Raw genomic sequence first — 17,768 nt, 5'->3', positions numbered from 1 at the left:
AGGAGTGGGCCAAAATCCCTGCTGCAGTGTGTGCAAACCTGGTCAAGAACTACAGGAAACGTCTGACCTCTGTAATTGTAAACAAAGGTTTTGGTACCAAATATTAAGTTCTATTTTTCTATTCTATCAAATACTTATTTCATGCAATAAAATGGAAATAAATTATTTAAAAATCTAACAATGTGATTTACTGGAATTTTTTTGTAGATTCTGTCTCTCACAGTTGAGGTGTACCTACGATGAAAATTACAGATCTGTCCATTCTTTGTAAGTGGGGAAACTTGGAAAATTGGCAGTGTATCAAATATGCCCCACTGTATATCATTTATGTTATTTCTCCAGTTTGGAGCTCATTATGTTTTTTTGGAAAGTCTGTGGATGGCTCCATACACCAGCATGTGCTCCACAATCATTAATTACAGCTCATACATAATATTACAATTATGATCAAACTAATCAGAATTTCCGAGCAGTGGAATGAATAAACAAAGGCTGCGTTACAGTTTTAGACATTCTGAATCTCTTTGCGTTCTGTGTGTTAATCCACTGCAAAGCTTCTCCGGATTCAGCTCAGTTTGCATATTTCCAGAGGCAGTTGTCTGCACTGTGATAAATTGCTCCCTTTTTAATGTGTTTACTCTGAGTTCTGTGCTAATGTAGAAGAATGGATGCCTTTATCTGAACCCCCATAATGGCATCCAGCCCCAAGGGCTCGGTGAGGCTCTTTATTTGTTTCTTTTTTTGTCGGTCACAGGGCTAATGACACGGGAATGCTCTCCTATAAAGACCACCTACCAGTGAGCCAGATAGTGATCGGAGACACCAACAGAACAGGCTCGCAGGCCGTCTACAGCATCGGGCCTCTGCGTTGTTATGGAGACAGTAGGTGATCACCTCAATGTTGAAGCTACTGTGCCAGATTTGGCTGCAGATGGAGGATTAGTGGCGATCAGAGACAAACCATGTTCAGATGATGTTTTTATGCCTGGTCCTTTTGTGTTTATCTGTGGATGGAGAGTTAAGCCTCATCTGTTCCATTATAAGTCTGACACTGTCTGTTTCAACTATAACCTCTAAAAATTCGCTGAACACTACAGCACTGTGGGTTTTTCTTTACAAACTTGTGTAGTGCAGCCAGGCAGGGGTGCCAGAATGGAGGGGAGCTCGGGAGGAGGCAGAGCTGGACAGAAACACCAGAACATGAAAGAGACAGTAGATGTTTACTGCTTCATGTCCCGGAGTGAGCAGAGGCCCAGGACAGCATGTCTGCAGTCAAACATAGTTCAGACCCACATGGCTTTATTTGAAATTTGAGATATGAAGGTTTTCTAAGGACATTAAATACTGTATGTCAGGCTGAATTATGGGTGCCATTTATACATTTATGTAGGAGACACGCCTACAATACACAATTTTGGCACATTATGAGACATTCTTAGAGCCTGCACACAACAAATACATGAACATTATAGTTGTAAATGGAACAAAACATTATGATTCCCTGCAGATAGTCCAGCGTTTCTTTGATGAGAAACTCTCAGACACTGTCATACTTTAACCCTGGTGTCACAGCATCCCACGACAATTACCTCTCTGAAATATTTAATGTGCTGCAGCTCATTGAAAACCTGGCTCTGGGTGGAAATCATTATGTTAGCTACAAAAGAAACAGTGCTGCTTGTTGGCTCACATGGTTAAAATGCTTAAAACCAAGGGCAAGGATTTGATCTGTGTTAGGGCCATTTTCTGTCAGATGGCCAAAGATTTTTCTCTAAATTTAAACCGATATTTTAAGATAAATGGCTATAAATCCTGATATATTAATAGCCATTTAAAACCTTATATGAGATTTACCACTAAATAAATATATTAAAACCTGCAGGTGGTTTGCTGCTCTGCTTGTAACCAACCATCTGCTGTTAAATAGTAAATATTTGCCTTACTAATGTCACCGCAGATAAATGTTTGTATGGATTGCAGAACATTTTTCTAAGCTAAATTCATTTATACTTCTTAAAAAACAACAGTATTTTTTGATTTGGGAGGCTTTTTTACCTAAGGTGATTAAAGTTCCTTAATTACAATGATCACAAATTAATTAGCCTGTGGAATTGAAGTATAACATCAACGTTTAGTTTTCCAGTGAGTACATTTTTAATTCTGTGATGTCTGAGCTGCTTCACAGTCATCAACTCAGAGACAGTACGGTACATTTTGAAGTTCAGGATTGTCACAGTCGAATATCCCCCATGTCCTCATGGCCCGACCTACTGTCCACACTTTTTGTCAGCTGTAATTGTGTTTTATACAGTTTTTTTCTATGTTGGTTGTGGTTTAATATGCTATTGTTGGATAATGTTAGGTTTATATATTGTATTTTTGCATTGTAGGTGTCTAACTATTGTACCGCTGTTTTGCCAGGATGCCCTTGAAAAAAAAAGGGCCTATCTTCCTTGGTTAAATTAAATTTAAATGCCATCATAAAACCTCTCAGGGGGAGGTTGAGACAGACAGTGGGTGTACAAACTGTGTGAAGTTTGACAGCATAGATCACAGTTTGAAATACTGGCGACAGGTCTGATGTCATTTCTGGTATTTTGTTGTTGCAAATGTGAAGGAAACAAGAAGGCAGTTCAGACAAATGATGCTCACCTTGTTTGCTACATGCCCTCAGTCTGAAGTGTTAACTCCATATTTTTACTTTCCTTCTACTACTGCCTTCCTTTCTCTCCTCTTCTTTCAGAGTCTCTATGGAATGCAGCCTCTTTCTACCAGGAATCCTCCTACCTCTACTTTCCCACCCTACAGGCCGAGCTCGCCTCGGATATCTCCTTCTACTTCAAGACCAGCGCTCCTTCTGGAGTGTTTCTCGAGAACCTGGGCCTCAAGGACTTCATCAGAGTGGAGCTCAGCTGTGAGTCAGCGTTCAGAATAATCACAGCATGCAGAAAGTACATGACAAGGACACGCAGGTTGAGAAGAAGAGTAGCCATATATAAAGAACACCTACAAGAGCAGTCAGTGATGTTTTTTTTAGTTTTCCTCAGATGGATGTGGCATCTGTACTGTAGCTGACAGTTTAATTTCCTCAAGAAGCAGGCTGTCAGGTCTGCACAGCATGATGCAATCCTAATGACACAGTCAGCACCGATGTCATGCTGTTGTAGGAGATGTTAAAAGCATTTCCTTATTACACATGTAGTGAAGCTGAAGTCCTGGGATGGATGAAGACGCAAGACTTAATTATGCTGCCTTGTAGATTTACTGTAACACAAAAAGCTGATATAAAGCTGCAAATAAGATATATATATATGTGTGTATATGTATATAGATACTATTTTATGCTGGCTGACTTGAGCACCAATATAATGCGCTATAGTTTGGGGGCTTTTGGGTTGCATTAAACAATTAAAGGACATGCGCTTGCACTTGCCAAACAGCATGTTTAATAAGCATGGAGCCCATTTCCACTGCCTGGAGAGGTAGTTCAAGCAGCAGTGGGTTCTTTTATTTATTACAGCTGTTAAAAAGATGTGCAATTGCTGATTACAGTGTGTTTTGTTCACAAAACAAAGAGAGGAGTTCTTTGAGTATTTGGAGCCATTATGTACTAGTGCAGCATCAGAAGCATTGTGAAATATTGACGAGCTGTCAGCTGAGCCCCCTCATAAATCTATTCAGGTCCCAGCAGCATTGTATCAGATTGCATCAGAAAGGGAGGACGAACATAAAAAAAAAAATCTCATATCACATTCAGTCTGCAATGACTGTAACGTGTGTGTGTGTGTTTTACACACTGACCTCCCAGCTCCCTCAGTGGTGACTTTCTCCTTTGATGTGGGAAACGGTCCGACGGTCCTGTCCGTGAAGTCTCACCTCCCCCTGAATGACAGACAATGGCACTACGTGAGGGCAGAGCGCAATGTGAAGGAGGCCTCCCTACAGGTCGACCAGCTTCCCCTCCGCTTCCTGGAAGCTCCAGCTGACGGACACCTCCGCTTACGGCTCAGCAGCCAGCTCTTCATAGGTAGGCTTTTCATCAGGCTCAGTGCACCCCCACCAGAGACAGGGGTTTATTTAAAGCTACTCTGCCTAATGTCTTTTCAGCCTGGAGGGTCTAGTGAGACTCCAAACAAACTGACACTGTTTCTGGTCTTCTGCTTTAACTCTGTTTTGGTCTCCATCAACTCCTGAGGGGAAAATCAGGCTCTTTAGCTGTTAAATGCTCCACTATTTTTAGCTAGCTGGTGAACACAGTGGCAGTTTGGTGCTGGGGAAGTGCTGTAAAGTAGGTTTATCAGAGTTTTTTTATTTACTGAGGTCAGATTGGAATGAGTCTGATGAGAGTGAAGCAAAACAGTAAATGTGTGGGCAGTTAAAACCAAAGTGATGATCTGAAAGACAGTAAAAGCCTTTGCAGAGCTGAGCTGCAGAGTCGGGTGATAATTCTCTGTGGGCTTCTCACTCAGGCTGATGCCTTCCACATTGCACATACTGTAGTCATTTTGTCTGTCACTACTATAAAAATATCAATTGGTTCAGCTTTAACAGAGAAGTTTGGATTTTTCAAGTCAGTCAAGACAATGCTCACAAGCCATACGTATGTACTTTGATTGTGAAAGTGAGAGGAGCTATTTTGGGAGCCCCTTGTTCCAGAAGTAAAAACCTGATTCCTTTTTCCCATAGACACTGTTAGACTCACAGTTAAAGCTTTAATCAGCATGAAACTCTCCAGGCCAAATTATCTGCCCAAAGAACAACTGTTATAAAAGATCCGCTAGAAACAGGTAGAAATCTGTTAACATAAAAAACATCAAGGTAAATGGTGGGTGGAAGATACAGGAGAGGGTTTTGGGGGCTGAAGACACAATCTGCAGCAAAAAAAAAAAAAAAAAAAAAAAAAAACCATTCGGTTTTATATTCCGGTTGTGGGTGAAGTCATCAAATGCAACAGTGTTTTGTTCTCAAGTATAAAGTGTTTTCAGTTTGCTGCTGCTCTGATGCAAATGGCGACCCAGGCTCATGGGTATTGTTGTTTTTAGACCTGACCACCATGCTGAACAAATCATGATTTCTCAGCAACGAACCTGAATTAATTAAACATAAACAAATACAGACAAGTGACAAATTCAAGGAAACCCCAACATAAAGTGTCTCGGTAAGATGCCAGGCCACCCGAACAGCTTCAGTGCATCTCGACTCCCCAAGTCTCTGAACTCTACTGGAGGATGAACACCGTTCTTCCAACAGATTCCCTCATGTGGTGTTTAGAGGATGGTGGTGGAGACACCGTCTAACACGTGGCTCCAACATCTCCCATAGCCGTTCAACTGGCCTGAGACTTGGTGACTGTGAAGATCACAGATGAGTCACATCACATTCATACTCATCACACATTCAGTCCTGTGGGTGGGGGCTCTGTCATCCTGCAGGAGGCCAGTCATGTATTCATCTTTGACTTTTTATTTGTTACCATCTGTGGGATCGTTATATCCAGGAGAGTCCTGTGTCTCTATGCTAATTAAGGAAATCATTAAAAATAAAATGGGAATACATGATAGCATTAGTGGTACTTTAATGTGCATTTCTGCAAAGAACATACAATGTAGATTCTGACCTCTACTTCTTACAATGTAGTCACACTACAAAAGTATCTGTTCACAGCCAGTGTGTAGAGGAAGCGTCATTACAGCTAACGTATCTCTTTAAAGGTTCACGTCCTGCACTGAATATAGACTTAAAAATACAAACCTAACCTTTAAGCTACTGTTTCATTGTTTTTTCATTATTGCTCTGGTCATATTCCTGCGGCAGCCTTTCCCCCTCTGATATTTTAATGTGTCACTTTAATAATAAACCAGCTCTCTGGAAGAGAAAGAGATACCAGAGAGTGGCTTTTTTCATGTTTCCCCAGTTTAGACCTGAGTTCACGCTCCTAATGGATCATTTACTTGAAGAAATAATTTAGCAGAGGAATGGAATATAAATGGAAGTAAAAATCCTGTGTAAGATGATATAAAGGTGTTATTTTATGAAAGGACTCATCCATTATAGTAGAAAACAAAGTTAATATGCATGTGTGATTATAATGGTTATAAAGGCCAGTATTTTAAAACTGATTGCTTGTGTGGAACAGCAGGCCACAAAGGTCTGTGCATCATCTCTTCATTCATTAGGGAACATTTAAAAAAAGCAAAACCTGATCAAAATGGTTTTGTTTTTTTTATTTTGTAGACATGGACATTATGAATATTAACTAGACAGCTCTGAGAGTGTGCAAACCACTCACTGTCCCCATAATACCATTACACCTAAAATGAATACTCCCATGTTGGTTTGACATGCATGACCACAAAAACCTCTAGCTGGCATTTATAATCACATTGATATCATTAATAGTTTGAAAGTTATTTCTTCGTTTAGCTCAGGAAATTTAAGATGTGTTAAATCTGTTGAAACCTATTGAAGTCAGAGTTTCATCTTTTTATTATTATACCAACCTTTGGCTTTTTCTTGATGAATTATAGGCACAACAATGTGATACATTTTCTCAAACAGCTGTTACAAGCATTTGTTTCCTATGTGCACGTCACAGTGATGCCTTTTGAAACCGGTCTAGTCCATTACACTGTATATTTAGTCCTAATGAGGTTTCACATGCTTAAGTGCCTGCAGATTTGCCCTAGATGCACACTGGAACTGAGTAAATGCTTGTCGTAAATCCCCATCAGCCTTAAAGGGAATCGTAGTTGTAAGTCATCAAAGATGCTTTTAGCACAGCCAGTGAGTATTAGATGTGACTAAAGCCCATCCTCTTCCCAGGGGGAACAGCTTCCCAGCAGAGAGGTTTCCTGGGCTGCATCAGGACTCTGACCATCAACGGTGTGAGCTTTGACCTGGAGGAAAGAGCCAAGATGACGCCGGGGGTGAGCTCTGGCTGTCCCGGCTACCGCAGGCGCTCCCCCTGCCACAACAGAGGGAGGTGTATTGAAAAGAGCAACGGCTACGTGTGTGACTGCTCCCAGTCTGCCTACGGAGGAGCCACCTGTAACCAAGGTGAGCCGGGTCAATTTAAACAAAAGCTGCACTTTATGTGATTCTCTTTACAGATTAATGTTGATTGTAACAAACAATCGATCATTGCCAAGGTTATTCCATTACAGCGTGGCAATAAAAATGCAAGTAATGCACAAGGCAATTAATACTTGTCCTGACTCCAGACTCGAAGAACATTTAAAATGCATTAGACCAAATTATCTCCTGCAGTATGTGAGCACAGAACAGAGAAACTCACTAACACCCTGAGATAGAAGAGCAGTAGGCTGAGCAAACAGCCACATATATGGAAAGAGAAATTGTTTGAAGACACATTCTGAAGGAAAGGAGATGAAAAGTCTGGCTGCAAATATGGCCAGCCACACTGCACTGTTTACACTGTATCCCTTGCTCAGTTTGTCAAATACCAAAGTGGCACCCATGCCAGGATACAGCTAATCCCACTGCTGTGCAAATATATTTTTGGTTTATTACAACTTGGACCTTAAAGTTAGTTGTGTTATGGTGGTGCAGAGTCACAGTGGGTTGTCAGTTATAGACTCTTCCTTTGATCCACGTCCAAACCTCCCAGACCATCAGGAGTAATCCACAGTTCTTAGATAAATGCTTTCAGATGCATGAGAGTATGATGGCAGAGTATGATGTTCAGGGTTTGACTTGGTGTTGAAAATACTCAGGACACCGTCACTGTCGACGTGTTGTGTAATGGTACGTTGGCATACTGTGGCTTCCATCCTGTCCTCCCTCCATTAACTTCAGGAATTACGAATTTGGTTGTCCAGCTGGCTTGGCAAGGGAGTTTTACCTCTCAGTTGAGGCGACGGTGGTGTGAGAGGCATCGACGACACTTGAATCACTGCAGTGTTCAAGTGAACCTCTTTGTGCATGTGATTCTCTCACTAGCTTGTGACTGTCATCTGTCATTGTTTTCAGCTTGAATTGAAGTTTAATTATGTGCTTTAGTGTGTTTGCTTTTGTGTATGTGTTCACAAAATCACATGCCAGTAGTGTTTTAAATATAGAAGCTATAATAATCCTGTGCACAGCTGGAGACGGTGTAGACTGATCATACATCCAACTGGGTGTCGCGGGAGGCAGGACTCCAAATTCAAAATTCCAGTGCACCCCAGGGATATCTAGATGGTCTTCTTTATTTGGTTTGCACACAGAAGTACAAGTTTCACATTGCAGCTTCCCCAGGCTCACTCATTTTATAATGTCTAATATGTGTGTGTTCTGATAACTCAGTAGCCAGTGGTTGGTTAGTAGTCACATGACGTACACCAAACGCTTAAAATGCACATTGAAAACGGGGTCAGTGAAAATCTTTGGGTGGGTCACTAAAAACATACTGTATTTTAGTGTCAAAGAAACTGCTGTTTAATTCCTTGACTGATCTCATGTGAACATGATCAGATTATGATAGTCACATGAGATCAGCCAAGGAATTATTAATTATCAGTTCGAGTTTGAATGCATCATCAAAAATAACAAAGTGTGTGGGTTGCTTAAACATTCTTAGCTGATACAGGTTTTATTTATGTCCAGTATTTGCAACTGTCTTCAGTTTTTTGAAGCATAGACTTGAATTTAAATTGTATTTCCAATGTCAAGACCCTAGGTGGATAAATATTCTAGAAGTGGCTTTATTCTTGTTTTTGTATTCTGTAGAATAAAATAATGAATTATGGATGTTTGACCTCATGTTCCGATGCAATTGCAAGGCACATCAGATTTCATATTCAGTTTCTGTGATGATTTAATTGATTTCTTTTATGCTTTATACAGTTTAATAACAACTAACACGACCTTCCATTTCAATAGTTTTATTTAAAAATCATCTACAAAAATATTTTCCTTTCTTGAGAATTCTCCCTTCAAAATTCTACTCAAATGTTTTGTCTTAAATGAAGGATTTTTTTTTTTAAGGCTTGCACTGCAAAGAATTAAATTGACTGGCACCCATCACTTCAGGTTAGCCGTGGCCCTCCCAGCATCCCCTTGGGGGCGCCATTGCTGTTGGAGATTCCAAAATGAGCGAGCCTGAGGAAGCTGCAGTGCGAAACGTGTTGTCTGCAAGCTTTTAACTATGTGTGCAAACTAAATAAAGAAAACTATCCAGACATTCCTGGTGTGCTCTAGAATTTTGAAAAAATAAATAAATAAATATTTCGATCTTTTTTAAACCCCTCCACTACGGGGGTTAAGTAGCAACAGCAAGGGGAAGGACTTTGTTCCTGGAGCTTATCTTCTTTCCAGGCTCGGTGCTGTTTCATGATGATACGATTGCCTGGGAGGACAGGATGTCTTGCAGGAGAACTGCACCAATTTTACACATCAAACTCTTTTCACAGGTCTTGGGGTGTGCTACTGGATATGTGGAAAAAAGCTGTGTAGAGCCTTTTGTGGCTTCAGACGGAGCTGGGGGAAGTCTGATAAATTGCCTCAAAAGATGAAAACACCATAGATAACATGAGCTATTGTAACATGTTTTGGGGCAGCCTTGCTCTGGAAGACAGACACTAAAGCTACATTTATGCCTCTTTGTTAAAGGGTTGCGCTGTACCTACTGCTGCTTTGTGTCTGGCTGATGTGTGCCTCAAAAACCTATCTACACACTGGGGCTCAGGCAGGGACAGAGACGCCACACAGGGAAGAGCATAAACTGTGATGGGTTGCTTGTGTTTTAGGTTTCCAACAGCAGTGGAGTTTGTTGATGGTTGAAGACAACATTAAAAAGGTTAAAGGAAGACTCTCTGTAGCCCTCTCCTTTTCAGTTACAGACATCTAACAAAGCAGTTACACTGCACTCACCTTGATCACTGCTTTGCATAAAAGAATGAACATAGACACAGCGCTTTATGGCAGTAGACTTGTACTGAGTAATGAGACATGGCGAAATAACATTGCAAGATCAATGTTTAAATCAAAACTATTCATTAATGCGATTTTAAATGACCACATGTCCTTCGCTTTCACTGTACGCATGACTCAATCTACGTTGTTCACCTCACCCTGAGTTTGTGTCTAATCCTTTCACATTATGAGACGTACAGTAGCAGCATCTACCGGCTGTGAGCTAGGTTTTAGTCTTCTAATCTTGTTTCAAAAAGAGCCGTAACAATGCCTACTGCACTGAGACCTCCTCCATCTGTGTTCCTGCATGTGCAGAGGTGTCGGTGTCCTTCGACAGAGAGTCCTCGGTGACCTACACCTTCCAGGAGCCCTTCTCAGTGATGCAGAACAGAAGCTCACAGGCCACCGGCGTTTCCACAGAGAGCAGCAGCAGGGCCAGAGAGGACGTCGCCTTCAGCTTCGTCACCTCCCAGAGGCCGGCCATGCTGCTGACAGTCAGCACATTCAGTCAGCAGTACATCGCTGTCATCCTGGCCAAGAATGGTACATGCAGGTTTTACACTGACACATATATCTCGAAGACATAAACACAGTAATTGTTTATGGGAAAATGGTCATTTAGCAGCTGCATTGTTAGCAGAGGGTGATGTCAAATCATTGCTTTATTTTGAAGGTTTTAATCTAGTACACGGGGTGAACAATCATGGAACCAAATTTCTTTTTCAGCTAAGTAGCTCAGTGACTAAAAACAAATGTAACTGTTTTTACCTTACAGGTTCAATTATGTAGAATTTTAGTTTCTTTCCCTTTTAAGATGAACTTTACAGTCACAGTGTAGAGAGACAGGATAGAGAGAAGGGAAGGGTATGACATGCAAAACATGCCCTGAATCTCACTGTGGAATCAGTGCAATTGCAGTACAATGTCACTGGCCAATAACAAGCTGCGGTGACAGGGCTGACCTTTAAGGGACCACAGAGCTAGAGAGGTCCCAATAGATGACGCTATCGAAGCTTATCAGGGGCATTGAACCATTCAGCTGAATTTAACCTCTGCTGTCAACAGAGATATGGTTTGCATAGAACTATGTGAGCCGATGGCACAGATGTGTTTTTTGAAAAAACTATGTGAATACTGTTCTGTTAGCAACATGCTAAGCTAACAAGCTAGCTGGTTAGTTCATGGTCTTTTATTTCCACTCCTTAGTAAGTATGTAATGAGTGGGATGATGTATAAGTAATGGCAGAATACCTAATAGAAGTAGCCAGATGTCGTCATTTTGTTTACTTGATTTTAGTTCTGTTTCACTATGACTTACTAAAAATAAACAGAGATAAACCTGACGTCACATGATCGAGCATCAGCAGCACTGTAATGGGAGAAAATCCAAACAAAGTTGCACCTGGTTTGAACTTGTAACTTTTAACTTACATATGCATTTCATTCTCTTACACTGTTACCGTGTGATGTAGAATTATTACATGCTTTAAGAGAGTTTGCTTTCCTGGCAGTGAAACACAAATCTGAGGTTTAGCACATTCTTTCATATAAATATATATATGTACTGTATGTATGATTAATGCTGACAGGAGAGGAGCAGAACACAAAATGAAGCTGACAGTGAACAGGCCAGCACTGTTCCTCCTCTGCATCTTCATTGGAAGTCTCACAGTCAGTCCTTAGGCAAAATGAAGGCCCTCGTGTATCCACAGGAAAACATTTGACACACCTCACATCATTCAACAAAAAAAATGTTAAAAAATGCAACTCTAAATCTGGAGTAACTTTTAGAAAAGGGCTTCATATTTGTGACACTTGCTGCAGGGCCATTCTTGCTGTCAATACAGTGCCTCAGCAGTTACAGCCTCTGACACATGAAATGCCTTAAAGATTTAGGCTGCACACTCTTAAGCTGTATCCAGATGCTGGGGCATCATATTAAGTGACACCCATGTGCAGTTGTTAGTCTGAGTCAGTGTCCGAATATGCTCTTATGTTAAATCTGAACAACCACATTTCTCGGGTCTGTAAACATCAAAGGGCAGAGGAGTCGCTTCATCCACACTGACCTTCATCTATAGGAGCACTCACAGGATTTGAAATGAATCACAATGCAGAGCCCTTCAGCTGCAGACTGGGAATTGTAATATTGACCTAGCTCCACTTGACAATGCATAGCTTTCTGACTCTTTGATCTGGTGGCGACTGTGCACGTGTGTGTGTGGGAGAAACACTGAGCACATATCGACTTATTCAGTGCAGGAGTGAAGAGCTATGAGACAAATATTTGTGTATTTCAAAAGGCAGTTGAAGAAGTTTAGATATAGGCATCTATTTATAAACCAGCAGCCACGTCTCTGCTTCGATTTGGCATTATAATGTAATGTACACATAGTTGAAATCAAAGTAGACTGTGTTTAATGTAAAATACAGGTTGCAGGTAGTGCACTGGACTTTAGTATTGAACACCGTAATGAATAAATCATCCTTAAGAGCTCAGATGGGACTTCCTGCAGAGATCCGTTTAAAGAAGATAGCTCTATGTCTTTTAATGGTGTGTGTCCAGGGAGTTTGCAGATCTGGTATCACCTTCAGACAGACAGGAGTCCGGATGTGTTCAGCCCTGCCCTCGGAAACCTGGCAGACGGACGTTTTCATCGAATCAGAATCCACCGAGTGGGCAAAAACCTCTATGTCCAGGTGAGCAGTGGACACATGACGTCTGCCGTGATGTCCAGGACTGTCAGTTATCACTTGTCCAAAGTTGCACATTTACGGGTAATGGCAGCTGAGGAAGCTCAATTAGCTGAAGAAGACCATTAGATGTGACTGAAAGCTCCCTCAGAGGCTTGAGTAATTATTTTGATAGCAATGAACATCTTTGCCAAAGACAAAATAAATCTATTTTACAACATTGTAACTGACATAACTGCAAAATGAATAATTAAATAATAGAATAATAAACCCATCTACAATACAACAGAAATCCTAAAATAAAATTTTCTACCTGCTGTCCAAGCATGTAACAGCAGAGAGAGTCACCAGCTGGTCTACAGATGCACTATAGGCATTTTAGAAACAGCAGTTGACGTAATCAAAATCCTGCAGAAACAATCGCAGATCATCAAGTTAAGTGATGCATCTGAGTCAGCGTGGTGGAGCAGGAGCGAAAGGTCTGAATCGCTTGAAAGCTAACTGTGGGTGGTGGATACAGTTTTGTATGAAGCTGCAGAGAACACAATTCTCAATCTATAATGTATTGAAATGTGCTGCAGCTGCTGGTGTTTCCTCGGTTCGGATTTCTTGTAATTGGCTTGTTATTTGATTACTCTCCACTCAACCAGATCGACCAGGACATCCACAGAAAGTACACGCTGTCATCTGATGCAGAGCTGATCCTAATCAGATCCCTGACATTGGGCAAAGTCACCAGTAAGTGAACCCGTCATGTTTGGAAATGTGCTAAAAAACCTCCCATGTCATCCCCCTGTTAGTGCTTCTGTCCCACACATTCATCACTTCCTGTCAGCATTCCTTTGTCATTCATGACTTACAAAAGAAAAAAAAAAAAAAATCAAACATGCACAATCGCTTGTTTCTCTGTAGAGAGGGAGAACTTCAATGAGGAAGTAATGCAAGCAGCTTCTAAAGGTTTCATTGGCTGCCTGTCCTCAGTCCAGTTCAATCATGTGGCGCCCCTGAAGGCAGCGCTGACCAATCGAGGAAGCTCACTGGTCACCATTCGTGGCCCACTGGTCCAGTCAAATTGTGGAGCACTGGCAGAGTCCACCTCACACACTCTGCAAGGTAAAACGTACACTCTGTTGTTTAATTTGCTCACATTTCCAGGCTGAACAACAAACTCTAGGCACCACACAACTGCTTCATACACAAACCATGGAGGAAACTATAGGATTTTTCCAAGCCTGTAGTTTTCTGACGAACTAACCAGCACACTGATGACAAAGAGTTGTCCACAATTTTGATAATCACTTGACTTTTCCAGTTATTTATTCACCAGATATGTCAAATATTTTCTTTCCAGGTTCTAAATGCAAAGACTTTCTGATTTTCTTTATGTCTATGCACATTAAATATCTTTAAACTGAATTTTGTCATTCAGTATTTGCAGACTTCACCGCCATGGGCTGTGAGAAATTATGGAGCAGACTTTCTGATTTTCTTTATGTCTATGTGCATTAAATATCTTGAAACTGAATTTTGTCATTCAGTGTTTGCAGACTTCACCACCATGGGCTGTGAGAAATTATGGAGATTTTCATTTCTAGACTTAAAGAATAATCAAAAAAATACCTGAGCTTCTGTTCTGTGATGCCACCTGTGACTCTGATTCAGCATTTATTTCACTTTTCAAAATAAGAAGCGTGTTCCTGGAGTTCTTTCTTTCACATTCTAATACAAATCAACATCTACTACAGCAGTTAAACCAGGTACTTATCCACAAAGGCACTCTCTTCTAATGTGATTTTTCTTTCTAGTTGTAAATTCTGCTCTTTAAAAATGTCTAGAGTTCAGTTTGCTGCTAAACTCTGATGCCAACAAATCTCTGACCAAACACAGTCATTAGTTTTACTAGCAAAGACCAGTGTTGACCAGTTTTCAGACTGCTTATTTCTAGCTGACACTGATGGTGGCTTTCACAAGTTAAAAGGACCAGGCAGTAGATGATATCAGCTGTAGCTAATTAACACTAATTCCTTAACAGCAACCCTGAAACTGTTGGATAATGTGCTAAATACAGTAGAATCCCACTTCAGCTTTGTATATACATGATGATGCACATCAGAGTTCATTAAATTCATGATTCTGAAACAGAGCCTCTATTATTTGGATCAAGTAGTAGTTTGTGTGTCACAGCAATCAATTGCTCATCTCATTTTCATGTGTTAATGTTGATTAATTTAGTTGCTACCCTGTTTCTGGCTTCTCGCCCAGCAGCAGCTGATCACAGATGTAAACTGAATCTTTGAGCTGCTGTTGTTTATGACTTGCAAATGACAAAAGCTGAACTTAACGAGATTTGATACGAGAGTGGAAAGGATTCATATGCGATGAGATGCTACCGAGCCCCGACCACACTGTTACACATGTCGACCTGATCCTCCAAAGTGACTTGTCTTTTGAGCAGCATGATGTACTGTGATGATCTGTTCTGGGTGAAAGTGATTCCTGAAAACTTGCCTCAAAAACAGTTGCTGACACACCAACTTGTCTTTGTGGCTTTGTGAAAATGAACACATCAATTAAAAGCATAACAATCCGTCTAATCGACCTCCTGTCTTTAAACTTTTAACTAGTCACTTGTGAACTGAGCCAATGCAGTCTGTCTGATCCAGACACATCAGCTGTGTTTGTAGTCGCCTGTCTGACAGAACAGATGCATCAGTTTTATTTTTGTTGATGGAGCTGCCACCAATCACAGAACAGCAACACAAATGTCTTCACACTTTTTTGTAATTTGTGTGAGAGCACAACTATGTATTTGTTTTGTTGCAGCATAACGATGTACACAGTTACAGTTTAGTGCAGCATGGTGCAACAAGCATAAAGTCTTGATCATAGTAAACAAAGGCAGTGACTACATCTGGCCAATGTAAATATTTGAATGGGTGATAAATTAAGAATATCTGATTGATCATTTTATTAATAGAATGTCAATAACAGGGAAAAATGCTCATTGTGACTTTCCAGAGTGAAAGTCTTCACACTTCTTGTTGTGTCCAACCAAGAGATCCACAGAGACTCAGCTGGTTCTCATGTCTGACAAAGAAAAGCATCAGCTCCTCACATTAAAGAAGGTGGAACCAGAACATGTTGGTGACTGTTGGTTCTAAATAGCTGCTGGTTAGTTTTCTACCAGTGAACTGACTCATGGCTGCAGCTCTAGGTCACTGACTGGCAGACGACACAGTGGGTTGGACACAGTGAGGGGATCTGGTTTGGAAGGAGGATATTTCCTCCCTCTGACAGAGGAGACCTGATGCTGCTCTGGAGACACGACCCTGACGAGGCTCTGCTGATCGCTTTAGTTTGTCTCCCATTTGTACATCCTAAACACATAATAGAAACCCTGATAGAAAATGTCTCAGAGAGATGTGAAATGATTAAAGATGGATATTTTGAAGATGCACTGCTAATTGTCTTGCCTGAGATCCTCTCCTCCTCAGGAACATGGATATTTTGTTTCTTTGTTTTGGCAGTTGCATGAAACAGCTCATTATGTGAAGCTACAGTACAACATGCAGCCACCGACAACTTCCTTCCAGACTCATTCACACTCACACCACATGCATTGTGACATTTGACATGGGTTAACTGGGTCAGCACACATCAGCTAACCCTCCTCCATCACCACCCTCCGGACTCTGCCTGGCTTTCAGTGACCGTGCGTCTCTATTCGGGATTTATACTTAAATCGAAGATAATGAGATGTGATGATGTCGATGACATTTAAATGTCATCTAAGCAACCAGAGAGGTAGAGAAGGGGGAAATGGATATGTTGCTGTTTATGCAGTGTAGGAGAAATGTTGAAAGCAAACTTGCCATAGCGTGTAGTATATCTCTTTTTAATGCTAGAGCTTAGCAGTGAAAGTATTGCACTACAAATCGCTAATTAAGGTGGCGACTAGAGATTCCAGAGATCGTAACACCATACCTGCCTCTCCTATACGAATGTAGCCTTAATGAGTTTGTCTGTGTCTCCTTTGTGTTGGTCCAGATCAAGCCGTGACAGCCAACAAAGATAAGGAGCAGCATGGCAGTGGCACCCAGAAGGATTTGGCTGTGATAGCAGGTCTGCCTTCCTCTCTCCTCTGCTGCCTTATTTTTCTTTGGTTAATTGAAAATGAGTCCCAGCTGTTTTTTTGTCACTCTCTCCATTTCCCTTAGTCTTTATTATTTCTTCTGTTGTCTTGACAATTCAGTCGTACCTGAAGCTCATTTCCATCCCTTCATTGCCACATTGGTTTCAGATGAAATGGATTTCTGTCTGCTCTCTGAACAGGGAACCTTTGCATTTTTACTTCCTCTTAAAGTTGAACTGTACTGCTGTGGACAACAGCCTTGTCCCAAGCTGATCTGACATCACACCCAACCTGAGGAATGAATTGGTGTCTATGCAGAATTTTAGGTGAATCCCACTTCCCCTAATTGGATCCATAGTTTCCCTCACTTGTCTTAGTCCCACCCAGGTAAAGTGGGAAACTGTGAGGAGAGAGGAAACGAGGAAGCACATTTTAACTGACATGACACGTCCTCCTTATGTGAGGCCTCCAACCACAAACTGATTTTATATAAAGAGGTGTGTCAATCTGGAATAGACCTCTGCAAAGAATGCACTTGTGTTTCCTCGGTTATGGCTCCTCCACGCAGCCTCTTTGCTCCTCAGAGCAGAAATAAGAGCTTTGGGACGTCCCTTCATCGTGACGCACCAGAACAACCTTTGGCAGGAGTGGGATCTGAGGAATGATAAAATAAGGGAACTGGGATTCACCTCTAGTTTGGACAGAGGTCCAAATCGGGCTAATCATTACCAACTGCATCGTTTGTCAGAAAATTAAATCACAGTAAATAACTTTCAACATGTTAAGTGTTGGCATCTGCGAATGTGATGCTATAACCGGATATAAAGAAAGTCACAGTAGGAGAAGAGATTTTAAAAATAAGAGTAAAATAAATAGAGACCTGTACATATGTAGGTAGGTAGGTAGGTAGGTTAAAAATACCCCACTCGCCCCCCACATCGGGGCAGTCTTATTCCTTCCCTCAAGCTCCGGTCCTCTACCAGAGGCCTGGGAGCTTGAGGGTCCTGCACAGTATCTTAGCTGTTCCTAG

At 41.2% G+C, this 17,768-nt stretch overlaps 1 protein-coding gene across 1 annotated transcript in view; it reads left to right on the top strand.

Annotated features, from left to right (window-relative positions):
- cntnap5a (contactin associated protein family member 5a) overlaps positions 1-17,768 on the top strand; it is an 85,821-nt gene that overhangs the window by 62,682 nt on the left and 5,371 nt on the right. The window contains exons 15-23 of the mRNA XM_020617101.1: positions 755-882; positions 2,744-2,914; positions 3,809-4,027; positions 6,823-7,056; positions 10,228-10,455; positions 12,479-12,612; positions 13,257-13,344; positions 13,519-13,719; positions 16,654-16,728. Coding sequence (XP_020472757.1) covers positions 755-882; positions 2,744-2,914; positions 3,809-4,027; positions 6,823-7,056; positions 10,228-10,455; positions 12,479-12,612; positions 13,257-13,344; positions 13,519-13,719; positions 16,654-16,728 — 1,478 coding nt within the window. The remainder of the gene's footprint in view (positions 1-754; positions 883-2,743; positions 2,915-3,808; positions 4,028-6,822; positions 7,057-10,227; positions 10,456-12,478; positions 12,613-13,256; positions 13,345-13,518; positions 13,720-16,653; positions 16,729-17,768) is intronic.

This window comes from Monopterus albus, unplaced genomic scaffold (genome assembly GCF_001952655.1).
Source record: "Monopterus albus unplaced genomic scaffold, M_albus_1.0 scaffold185.1, whole genome shotgun sequence".
Lineage (NCBI taxonomy): Eukaryota > Metazoa > Chordata > Actinopteri > Synbranchiformes > Synbranchidae > Monopterus > Monopterus albus.
Note: the sequence above shows the minus strand (reverse complement) of the source record. Positions and strands in the feature narration are given on the sequence as shown.